This window comes from Argiope bruennichi, chromosome X2 (assembly GCF_947563725.1).
Source record: "Argiope bruennichi chromosome X2, qqArgBrue1.1, whole genome shotgun sequence".
In the NCBI taxonomy this organism is placed as follows: Eukaryota; Metazoa; Arthropoda; class Arachnida; order Araneae; family Araneidae; genus Argiope; species Argiope bruennichi.
The window spans coordinates 24,606,572-24,619,925 of NC_079163.1; the positions used below are offsets into that span (position 1 = coordinate 24,606,572).

The 13,354-nt window shown below is 31.3% G+C and overlaps 1 protein-coding gene across 1 annotated transcript in view; it reads right to left on the reverse strand.

Annotated features, from left to right (window-relative positions):
• Positions 1–790: 790 nt before the first annotated feature.
• LOC129960681 (probable mitochondrial glutathione transporter SLC25A40) overlaps positions 791–13,354 on the reverse strand; it is a 43,052-nt gene continuing 30,488 nt past the window's right edge. The window contains exons 8-10 of the mRNA XM_056074252.1: positions 5,380–5,461; positions 2,910–2,984; positions 791–996 (exon numbers count right to left, since the gene is read on the reverse strand). Coding sequence (XP_055930227.1) covers positions 872–996; positions 2,910–2,984; positions 5,380–5,461 — 282 coding nt within the window. The 3' untranslated portion in view covers positions 791–871. The remainder of the gene's footprint in view (positions 997–2,909; positions 2,985–5,379; positions 5,462–13,354) is intronic.

Consider the following 13,354-nt stretch of genomic DNA (forward strand, 5'->3'; position numbering starts at 1 on the left):
AAATGCTGTTTGAGAAAAAAAAAAGTTCAGTTTGCAGAAACAAGAACAGATTAGGACGAAATTGCACATGAGGAGCAGTTATTAATCGTGTCCAGGATGATGTAGGGAAAGGTGCTCCATGTAGCCACCCTCATTCACCTGCACAATTTCAACTCGATGGACAGTGTGTTCAACAGCAGATCGTAACAGATCAAATGTGATTCTTCGCACATGAAGCGTTACGGAGTTCTTTAAGTCATTCAACGTCGCAGCAAGATAACGTCACCATTACAGCCGGAAACATCTACATAAAACATGACAACGACTGCAAACGTTTCTTACGGTAACCTGTTTTGCATAAAGCTTCCTCTTCTTCAAAAGCATGCAAATATCAACATTTTTTTTTTTTTTTCCTAGAACTGACAGCTTTTCCTGGTTTTACATTTTATTACTCATAATTCTGGTTCTGGATTGTTTCTGCATTTCGTATTGGTCTTTTATTGCTTTAAATTAAATGTTTTTTCAGAAAAAACGCCGCTGGTGGACATTTTGGGACTAAAAAAATTTTTGAAAATCCGTGAGCGCATCTTGTGTATAGCCTATATACCAAATTTGGCTGCAATCCGTTCATCCGTTTGCATTGTAGGATGCTGTTTATAGGGGAAGTTTAGTTATAACCACCCTGTATATATCAGAGTAATTTTTTTGCAGGGGACTGCCAATGAAGTGGTCTTTTAACACAATTTTTTAGTTAAATAATAACTTTATTCGTAAAATAAATAAAATACATGAATAATGAATGTATATTGCATAAGAGTCATTCGTTAAAATATCACAACATTGTCTTATTTTAATACAGTTATTTTGTATTGCATCTAACAATATGCAAAATTCAAACTAAATCTTCGTTTTTGAACATTTTGCTTCTTTTTTCACTGAAATAAACTTTTCCAACTTCGTATGATGATATCATTATTGCACAAGCTGGAGCAATTTTCAAAACTCTAGGCATCATTCCTATAAATATGAAATCAGTTGATACAACAGCTGAATATGTTCCAATAAAAAACGTCATCAATAATTTTGTAAACACGAAAGAATAAATTCAACAGTGATTACGAACTCTTTAATCTACAAATTTTAAATATATCCAATGATTTTTCAAATTTCGGTTAAAATTTTTTAAAAATAAATAAAACTTATATTGTTTTCAGGAACAGAAATATATTAAACTCAAATGTATTGTTTATACAAGACAAAATGCAAAAGTTCCATGCGTATGACAATATTAAGAAACGAAGGTATTGTCCAACTAAGACATTTTAAACTAATAAGATTCTAAACTTTGGCAGATAAACGTATTCATAACGTAAGTTTCTCTAATTACATGTTAATGACGGCCTGACAAGAGTAGGCATGAAGTCATTAAATTTAACTTTCAACGCAGGTAATGAAATATTTTAGAAAAATGTTCTTTTTTACTCCAATATAAAGTTTTAAGATGCAGCAATAGAACAGAAAAATTTTAAATGTGAAACTTATCAACCATTTTAATTTCCATTCAACTCATACACTTTTCAATTCCATTTATGGTTTGTAATTGTTATCAAATGCATAAATAAATCATTAATGATATGAGAAAAAACAAAAATTTCTCTGGCAAAATCAAACTACTGCTATTTAAAGTAATGCAAAAATTCTTATATATTATTTTAATTACAAATCGGAATTTAAAAATAAGTATTCTTTCGGAAATGCATCACTTTTTGATTCTTATATGGCTTTCTCTATAATTTTTCAACAGATGGAGTGAATAGATGGAGTAGTTATTTTATTGGTGGAGCTTAATGTCAATGAAAACTAGCAAACAATTTTGAAATATTTTATATTTAGCTATTTGAAGTGCATTCAGAATCATTTTTTATATTTGTTACAGCCATTTTTTTTAAAAGTGAAATATCTCGACTCAAATATTTTATAGCTTTTCTGGATTTTATCTTCATACATATACCTTCTCAGACAGAAAAGGTTTGAGTAAAAAATGACAAAATAAAAAGCAATGAAATGAAAAATTATACAAAAGAAAAACATTTAACAATAATTTTGCAAGAATACCGAATACATGTCAAAGCAATTTAGGTACCATATATTAAATTATACAACCGATCTATAAGTTATCAATACAATATTTCTTATTAATGCATTAAATCTTGCAGCTTCTTACTATATTGATAATGCTCCCATTCAGAAAATATTTAAAGATGACATTAATACTTCCATTCGAATCTGAAATATTCTGCTTAACACCATAAAAAAAAGTTAACATTTAAGCCATCAATTTCAAAATAGAGGGAAAAAACGCCCTTTTTTAGTGCTATATATATGTATGAAATTCACCTTAAATCATTATCTTCAAATGTTAACACATAAATTGCATTCAGTTATGCAACGGGAATTCTAAAACTGCATCTTTGAGATATAGCTGTTTTGGAAAGTTATTACAACGACATAGATTGCAACAGTTTTTCAAATTAACTATGACATTAATAGAAGTATATTGTAAAAAGGACTGCAATTGATTTGAATGGCGAAAGACAATTGCGATTTCTAATAGTGAATACGTAATCTATAAAATCCTTATTGATTTCTGATTGAATTACTGAATCCAATCATAACTCATTTATCTGTAGTGAAATATTGTAAACGAGTCAATTCATGTTCCCATGACATACATCTACTGTGTCATTTCAACTGAATTTCAGAATCCATTCTATACCATGTAGGAAGAAAAATGACGTGAAGTCACACAACAACAAAAGAAAATATAGATGGCATGCACAAAACTTTTTATTGCAAGGATTTTATTAAATTCAGAAAAGCTATATATAATACTTCAGAAACATCAATAACTATAAAGACTTTTAACTTACCTGCAAAAAGGGATTTCATTCCTCCTCTACGATACAAATCTACTAGCAAACTTAAGACACTAGGTTCAGTCACTCCTGAAAAATAAACTCTTTGATAATGCAATTTACTAATAAACAAGATGAAATGAGAAACACAATACTATTACAAGCAGTAACACATGAAAAAGGATTAATGCAAAATCAGTACTGATATATAAATATATAAGAAAAGAAAAATCATTTAATAAAAAGGGGCTTTTCTATGCATTTTTCAACCACCAAAAAAGACTAATACCCACATTTATGCAATGTTCCCATATATCCTGTATTATTATAAATACAGGATATTCTCTTTTGATATCAATTTCACCTGAAATATGAAGCTCAACCAATTTGTTACACTGGCATAAACATATGCGACGACTGAGTAAATTCCTATATCATTATATATATTTCCTTTCACTTTAAAGTCTGACCTTGAGATACTCTCAAATCAAACAGATAAAAAGTTCATTTTCAATGTCCTTTAAAAGTTAATTTCTCAAATACATTCACTAACAGGGATTTTAATTCCAATAAATAAAAACATCATAAAATATAAGTAAGCTTACAGTACAAAATGGATCGAATGTTTTGAAGTGTTTCAAATATTTTACATTAAACATTTTTGATATTTCAAATAAACGAAGAATTTTAATTTTTTTGAAGAAATACTTAGTTCAGAAAAATTCTGCTTTGGCACAAACATATCTCAAAAGAAGTATAAAAGCAATAAGACCCAGCCTTTTAGTGAAAATGCATATTGATCCTTAAAATTTAGAGATACTAGAAAAAATAAAACTTCTACAAGTAGAAAAATTATTGAAAACAATTTGCACAAAAGCATCTTTAACATATATTACCATACTATGAACGAATCAATATAGAATTTTCAGATTAATTCTTGCAAATTTAAAACAATTAGAAAAGTGTCTTCATCTTTCTGCAAATATCTCTTTAAAAAGGCGTATGATAATCTGAACACAAATGAAAATATCTGTTTGATATAAAATTTTTCCTAACAGTTCATAATGTCTTATTATTAATAATAATAATCTATCAGGAGGGACTCAACCTGACTAGGTTTATGGTTTTACATCCTCTGGGTACAAAACTGAATTACAGAAGGAGAAAAAATAGAAACAAAGATAGTTAATGCTGTATGCTGAAATAATCTGCAAGGAATATCTTAATTATTAATGAGTCTTCCATAATCAATGATAATATTGTTATGGAAATTAAATTCTCCACAGCCGTAAAATACCGCTAAAATCGACTGGTTCGCAGCAGTGAGTGTATGGTGACACATACAGCAGGCCTCAATAACAAATAACGATGTTTATTAACACGATGACACGAATACACAGACGACAAAATACAGCCGAGACGTACTCAAGTAAAACACAATAGCTCTTAAAACAAACAACAGCCCACAAATAAAAATTGGTAGTAAACAACCACAGCAGCATACAAAGTAGCCAGGCAAAACTCAGCAGGAAGAAAGAATCCACGTAGCTATTCTCTAAGGTCACTTTAAGAGCTTACGATTCTCTACTGTCTCTTCGTTTTAGCTGAACTCAACTGAAGACTCATTACTGAACAACTGGCTACTCAACACACGACTTGATGCTGCTTCAGTACTTGTCTCCAAAACTCAGCTCATGGCTCAATTCTCAATCCAATCGCTTGAACTCCACTCAACGCTTGCGCTTCACCGGATTGATTCGTCGCTGACTCAACTCTGACAAACTATACGACTGACTCCGGTTTGATCTGTCGGCCGTTTTTAGCTTCCGGAGCAATGCACAGAAGGTCTCGAACAATCAGCATAATTCTGCTCCTATTGGTACTATTGCTGAAATTCTTAAAGATTCTAGTATCATCCATTTTGTTGCCAAATCTCCAAATTGTCGCCAACCCCTTGGGTCATTGATCTGGCATTCGATCAGCATCCAATAGAGATGCCAGTAAAACTATCTTTCCTACGATGGAACTAACTGTGCTGGAGAGCAACATTACAGATTTGTAGCAATACCATGCCTTCGTTTATGAAGAATCTTCATATTGCTCATAATTCGTGTCAAATATGCTTTCACTTGAACGCTACCTATGCAATAATAAATACTGATCACTTTCGGAAACCACATTAAATTTGAACAAAACAATACATCAGCATATCAACAATGTCTAATCGTATTAATCATCTAAACTAACATATTTCATATGCCGACTCATATACAAAAGTCTAATGTTGTGCTCAGTTGCAGAAAACTAAAAAGCAATTAAATCTCTAGAAATTGAGTGAAAACTTTAATCAGTTCATATTTAACTTGGTGGTTATTCTTTCATTTTTACGGGAAGTATTAGCGAAGTCTGAATGCAGTGAACGAATTAGAATGCAAAGAGAAAAACAGTAAATAAAATTAGATAAAACAATGTCAGAAATGCTTACTTGTAATTATCCTGTTTTCCCCTAATTCTGCCTGACGTTGAGTCTTTATTACATCAAACGGCAGAGTTAGAATAGCAGCAATCTATTTTTTACAAAAAGGAACATATTAATTTTTACAGAATAGAAATGCTTTATTTAAAATTTAAATAAAATTACACTTGCTCCAAAAATTAAACTAAACAAAGACTTAAATATAGGCTGCAAGACATATATTTTTGATACAAATAAAGAATTGAGACAGAAAATAATTTAGATGGCTATTTTTCTATTAAAATGCTAAATTATTTCAACTCAGCTATTCATTCTATTTCTTATATATTTTTTTTATCCCTGATTAATCCTATTAAATCTGAAATAATACGATATCCGAATTATCTAAAGTCAAACAAAGGATTACATAAAGCATATACAAAGTAATTAAAGTAAGTAAATAATATACCTTTATTTTTACACTTAAAGTACAAAAATATGTGTTCTCTAACTCTTAAGGAAGCAAGTTCATTAATTATTTCATCAAGGTTAGATTTTGGACTTGATTATTCAAACTGAAAACAAAGCTAAACTAAAATGCTGTCCCACAGTACATCGCAAATAGATGATTTTATTAACATCAAATTTAAGAATGATTATTCAGTCTTATTTACAGTCATAGAAGTCGTTAAATACATGATGCATGTTATGCACACATAAGGAAAACGTAATGAAAGTGAATTGTTATTTATCAAGAGCAATTTTACGAAGCCTGTTGTGCTATTCATTTATTCAAAATTTTCTTTAAATGCTGTGTTAATTAAAGATAACTGGAATGGAAATGGTGACACATCCCCTGGAAGCTTTTCCACAAAATCAGACTTTGTTGTGGTTTTCTGCTTCGTTATCTTTCAAAAATTCATACTGAATTACCTGATTTGTATAAAGAACATCCTTTATTTTTAGAAACACTTTTATATTGTCTTTTCCTGTCATTCTGGTAACTCCCTAACATCACTCATAAGCCTTTCGTGAAAGACAGCTTGCCCTGCGATGCCATTTTGATAGAAGGATTACCATAATCTAATTAGTCACTTCAGCATTCGGAGGAATCAGTGAATTAGAAGTAATTTGATTCTTATTTCCTCGGTTTAAAAATGTAAACATAAATATCGTTAGAAAACTTAATATTCGATTTTTTCTAAATAAATTTAACAATAATATATATAACTTTTTCCTCATTTGGAACCCCTTAACTCGGGTCTCCAAGGCACAACCCGATAACAGTTACGTCCCTCCTTGCTTCGAAACTGACTTGTAATGATAAGAAAGAATCAAGAATGAATTTAGTTTATGTATTTTCCTTTTCTCTCACAAAAGCAAAACTGCTCGGTAAAAATAAAGTAAATCATTTTCAAAAAAATTATAAGAAGTAGTTACAAAGGAAATAATTACAGATAGACAGAAAAAACGGGAATAAGTTTAAAATTTTGTATTACGATTTTTAAAAAAATGGATTTTACACAGTTTAAAACTGTCTTTTAATGATACCAATTTAATAGATGGGCGAATTTTTGCTAAATTTTGGCAATTTTTAACTTCCCTCTTTTTTTTTTTTTTTTTTTTTTTGCTTAATTTCCAACTGTTATCGTCGATTAAAAATGGATGTAGTAAAAGAAAATACGAATGACGTTTTAGCGGTATGAGATGCGCGAGGATAGAACCTGGGACCTTGTGGTTTGCAGTCCAGTAACATAACCATGATACCAAAACAATTGCTCGGGTAGCAAAGCTGCTAACTGGCTTACATGCAATTCACCACAACGTTATAGTTATTAAGGCTTTATTTTGTGCAACCGCTCTTAACAGGTTACAGCATTCGAATGTACAAGATCACAATTGTTATAGGTGGCGCTCTTGCATGCCATGACGTAACATTCCGCCCGGCGTTCAAATATGCAGGATTTCAAAACACATTTAATTATACAATTAGCTTACATTTGCTTAAATTAAATAAATAAACTATTCAGATGAAATATTTACAAGTGAACATCAAAATTGCAAAATATATACAAATTGTATACTAAACATGATATAAATACAATAAGTAAGTACATACAATATATACAACTATCTTACCTAATTTAATTTTCAAAGTTATCCTTTATTGGTAAGAGACAAATTTTTGAAATAGGACATGTAAAATACCTGTGTTAGTTTTTAATTTAACAACTCTTACTCTGCCCTCATTTCCATAAATTATCTCTAAAATTCTAGCCATTGCCCATTTGCAAGGAGGCAAATCATTTTCCTTTAATAATACTAAACATCCGACCTTAATGTTATTTTTTTTTTAATTGCCACTTATTTCTTTCCTGTAAGTGGTTCAAATAGTCAATTTTCCAGCGTTTCCAAATTGTTTGAACACATTTGGTAGCATATTACCAACGCGACAACCTATTATCAGAAATATCTACAATTTCCGGTTCAGGTATTGTAGTAATTGGGCGTCCAATGATAAAGTGTCCAGGAGTTAAAACTTCATATTCATTAATAATATCTGATAATGGAATTAAGGGACGTGAATTAAGTATACATTCAATCCGAATTACTATTGTTTCAAATTCTTCAATAGTTATTTTACTATTAGCTAAAGTTCTATAAAGATGGTGTTTAAATGATTTTACTCCTGCTTCCCATAAGCCTCCGAAATTGGGAGAACGAGGGGAAATAAATTTCCATTGGATAGGTTCTACGGATAGGTAATTGGCTAAAGTCTCATTAGTCTGACAAACTAGTTTTTTTAAGCGATTCAATTCAGAAGCTGCACCATTGAAATTAGATGCATTATCTGACATCAATGTTGCAATGCGGCCTCTACGGGCGCAGAGTCTTTTTAAAGATGCAATGAGAGCTTCAGTCGTCAAATCTGTTACCGTTTCTAGGTGAATACCTTTAGTTCACAAACATACAAAAATCGCTACATAAACCTTTGAATATATTCCCTTTCTTTGGTTTTTAAACTTTATTTGAAAAGGGCCACAAAAATCTACCCCAGAATTTAAAAATGGAGAACTTGGAGTTAACTCCCTCTGAAGGTAAATTTTCCATTAACTGTTCTAACACCCTAGGCTTTTGCCTAAAACATCTAATACAATCATGAACAATTTTCCTTGCAATACCTTTACCATTTAAGAGCCAGTACTGTAATCTAATTTGATGTAACAAACCTTGTGCACCAATATGTAGACATTTTTTATGTACATGCTCAAAATAGTAACTTAGTGAATGTATGCTTGCTCGGTAAAATTATTTGATGTTTAGATTCAAATGGCAAGTCAGAATTTTTAAGTCTACAGCCAACTCTAAGTAATCCTTTTTCATCTAAGAATGGATCTAAAGATCTTAACTTGCTTGTTTTTGAAATATTTTTACCTTTATTTAGTGCATCGATTTCTGATTTAAATTCACTCAACTGTGCTACACTAGCTAAATATTCAGTACTTCTTTGCAGCTCCTCAGTAGTTAAATATTTACTTATCTTATTACGACACTCTTTAGCTTTAGTGTTGATAATAAACCTGAAAATAAAGCTAAATATTCTAATTAATTTTATGAAATTATTTGTAAGATTAAAGAGTTCATCATAAAATTTTGAATGAAAGTAATTAATGTTCAGAGTCGCAACACATTTTAGTTCATCAGCAAAAGCAAAATCCAGCATGGATTGGATCAGTAAGTTCATCTGGACCAGAAAACCACATTTTATTCCTTATGAGTTCATCTGCACTGCATCCTCTAGAAATAATGTCAGCAGGATTGTTTTTGCTACTTACATGTTTCCAATGGCAATCTGATGTGAACGATTGGATCTCCGCAACCCTATTTCTGACGAATGTTTTTAGCTTATAGGGCTCAGTCTTGATCCACGCCAAAACAATAGTAGAGTCTGTCCACAATGAGATCACATCAATGGGTAATTGCAGGATTGGAACTATCTTTTTCACTAATCTAGATAATAGCAACGCGGCAGACAATTCAAGTCGAGGGATGGTAAGTGACTTTAATAGAACCACTCTGGATTCGCTGCACACTAGACTAGTTTTAAACTGTCCAGATTGGGTGAAACACTTTAAATAGACAACATCAGCATAGGCACGTTCTCATGATGTATGAGTGAGTTATGCCTTTTACCGCAACTTGGAATGTTGCAAGAATATTTTGATTTGCAGATCCCCGGATGAGGTTTAAGACAGTTAATGCATAATTTGTTATTCCTAACAAAGTTCTTTCTGTCTTCGATAGACATATTTTGAAAAGTAACGCATCTAAATAGTGCGTGATAGTTTTTGCATAAAATACAAGCTTTAGCATTGGAATTTTTATTATTAACTATAAGTGTTTTCGCTCTTTTAAATATGCTCGTATTTTGTGGACGTTCGTATTTACTCGGAATACGGTTAATTCTTTCTAACAAAGAGCTTCGCTTTTCTAGAAATTTCATCAAATTGTCAGATGTAGGAATTTCTGTCGTATTTAGAGAAAGCTCGAATTGCTTCCTTGTCAACTTTCTGTAGAATGATATTTACTAGCATTAAATCAGATAGCTTATTTTGCTCGAATTTAAGAACCTTTAACGCTCTGATGTTTTTATTAACGCAGTCCATTAAAACGCACAGTTCTTTAGCAGATTCGCTACGAATTTTCTCAAAATTTATTATTTCTAGTATATGAAAGTCTATCAACTGACGTTGATTTTCATAACGATCTGATAATGCTTTAAAGAGTGAGTGAAAGTTATCCCTAGACTATTCTAATAATTTAGCTTCTCCTCTTAAGCATGCACGGAAATAATACAGCTTTTGAGAATCATTTAATTGCTCATTGTTGCTAATTAAATTAACAAATAAATTTTTAAAATTTGCAAAATCAGCTATTTTTCCAGAAAATTCTGGTAATGGAATTTTCGGAAGTAGGATTTTAGTTACTGCATTTTCCTTTGACACAGGGTTTATTTTCAATTCATCTTTAATTGAATTTAATAGCATTTTCAGACCTACTACTGTTTCTTCAATCCGTATATTTATTTGATCAATATCTTCTAGGATGGTTTCTATATCTTCCGATGTTTCAATACAATATTCACAACATTGTTCGGATATTTTGTCCACTGTGCTTGCAATTGTCCAAGTTTCCTTAATTTCACTTCTAATTCCATTGCGTTAATGTCCTTGGAAGTTGACTTTTCGGCATAAAAAATTTCCGATTCTTTTCAGAGTAGTTTTTATCGAGCCTTTCAGTTTATTTAGTTTCTTTTCGGAAACCGCTTATTGGTCATCGCTTTTTTCAACTTTTTTTATCCATGGTATTTGCTCCGGCTCGCTTTTGACCAATGTTATCGTCGATTAAAAACGGATGTAATAGAAGAAAATACGGATGACGTTATAGTTATTAAGACTTTATATTGTGCAACCGCTCTTAACGGGTTACAGCATTCGAATGTACAAGATCACAATTGTTATAGATGGCGCTCTTGCATGCCATGACGCAACACCAACAATATACATTGTTGCCCTGAGATTTTAAGTCGTTTTCATTGTTTCATCAAATACTGAATCACACGATTTTTTCCCCATAGTAAAAGTTAAAAAAAGAAGGATTATCTTTAATATATGCATAATTTACAAGACAAGAATTTACAATATCGCGAAATTTAGACGATATATGACCCGGTTATTTACGTTTTTAATAGTGCTATAATTTTATGGGATAGTCTCATTAGAGGTCCATATGCATGACAAACAGAGCTTAACTAACACTGCTTGAATACCAGACAATTTGGTGGAATCCTGAATATGGAATTATAAAAAACAAATCAAATACAACCAAATTCCCGGCGAACTAGCTGGTAGCCTGAGACGACAAGTAATGGAATAAAACTACGTATGGACAGTAATAAGTTATATCTTTTACAATATTTAAAAAATTAAGGCAAGAAAGATTCATTAATTACCACTTTTAGAACATTTCCAGGTTGTGGAAAATTTTCAATTACTATATACATTTAAAGGATCCGGCATTAAAAATGCAAAATACTGGGGTGTGTTTTTTTTTCCCAATTTTGTTTTTAGTAAATGCCACTTTTGATTTTTAATAAATGAGATATTTGCAGTTTCCTAGGCAATTCAACAAAACGAACACGAAATATCAAATGTTAAATACTAGTCAGTTTATTTACAACTAATTTCTTGAATCCATCTTTTATCTCGGTACTGAGTAGATGATTTTGAAGAATATAAATATTTCAAAATAAATAAATAAAATAAAGAGAAAATTGATGGAATTTCAACATTTGAAGGAATTTGCAAACCATAAATGCATTTCCTATTTTGTTTTACAATTCTCGGCTCAGACAACTAACACAAAACAGGATGAAAAACTAAAAATCTATACTACGAATTTATGTAAACAAATATTTTCATGTAGAAGAGTTTCATTGCCCTAAAACAAATTATTATATTCCACTTGCATCGCTTTTGAATTATTTAAAAAATATAAAGTTCAAAAATACATAGTTTTCCCAATCGTTAGATGGGCATTTGCTTCAAAGTATGTAGGTCACCAAATTCAAAACATGTCACTTACATGCTCCGATGCATGTGCAATCAGTAGTGCTAGGGACTCCAAGCCCAGTACATTGCTATAGAAGTAAATGTCAAAGCTTATCTATGATTTTTTTTATATATATATAATTGTATTTGTGCATTAGGCTGTCAGGATTTCATTTCCGATTCCCTTTAGGATCATTTTATTACAATGATTCGGAAGAAAATTTTTGTTTCAGTGGATGAGCTCGAAAAACAATCAAATGATGCCAATAATGTTGAAATGATTCACAAAAATGGATTGTCTTATGTTTTTCATAAGACAAGCTTGTTATAGTAGTAAGAAAAAATATGTAGAGAAAATTGTTGTGTGTGTGTGTGTGTGTGTGTGTGTGTGTGTGTGTGTGTGTGTGTGTGTGTGTGTGTGTAATGATACTTTAATATCTAAACTAAGCCCTCATTAATTTCCAAAATTTTATCTTAATTCAAGCCATAATATATTCATTCTAAAATGATTCTGATACAACCTTTTTTTATTTCATTGATGCAACATAGGCTCTGTAAAATTGTTGACATCGGCAAGTTCCCACACTCCAAGTGAAGGGATAAAAAATTGTCAAGTTAAGCAAATTCTATTTAAAGGATACCTAGATTCCCCTATCCTAAATCGACACGTGTACAGAAATCCCTGTCAGAATCTCATAGTATATAAACACTGCGGAAAATATTTTCTGTCTCTCTTTACGCTCTTTTCGCTTTCGCTCATGTGCTACGCAGTGAACGGAAGTGTTTTGTCCGCGCTTCTTGTACATAAATTACGCCTCCCGGGATGGGAAAAAAAAGCGAACTTTAAAAATTCGAAATGTCTCTCTCCTCAGCCTTTGCTTAAAAAATTGTTAACATTTTATATATTATATATTATCTCTCTTCCCCCCCCCCTCTGATAATGCGATGCAGACTGAAGCATAGTCTTATCACTTCTTTCTTGTTGTAATATGCCTCCAGTGAAAAATAAATTAAAGTTAATTCCAAAAGTTTCTTGCTTTCGGCCACGCGTCTGCAAAATTATACACTCGTGTCCAAAATTAAGGTCACAAAAATATTTTTCAAAGTAATTCTAAATGGCTACCAGTAAAATTTAAACAAATTATATTTTATATATTGTGAAGGACCGGTAACAAAATATTAACCTTTATTGTGGGAAAAAGGGTTATTTAGCATTAGTTTTTGAGGAACTACTAAAATTAGACCGTTTGGGCATCTGGGATTTTTGCCTGCAATTTTGTGAATATTGCATTAAAACAAAAAATGTAACCTGTTTCCAGTGAGAATAAGTTCTCATAGTCGTTTAGACGATTCCTTGAGATGGAGAGGCGTTGGCAGGCTTAAAGTTGGACAGT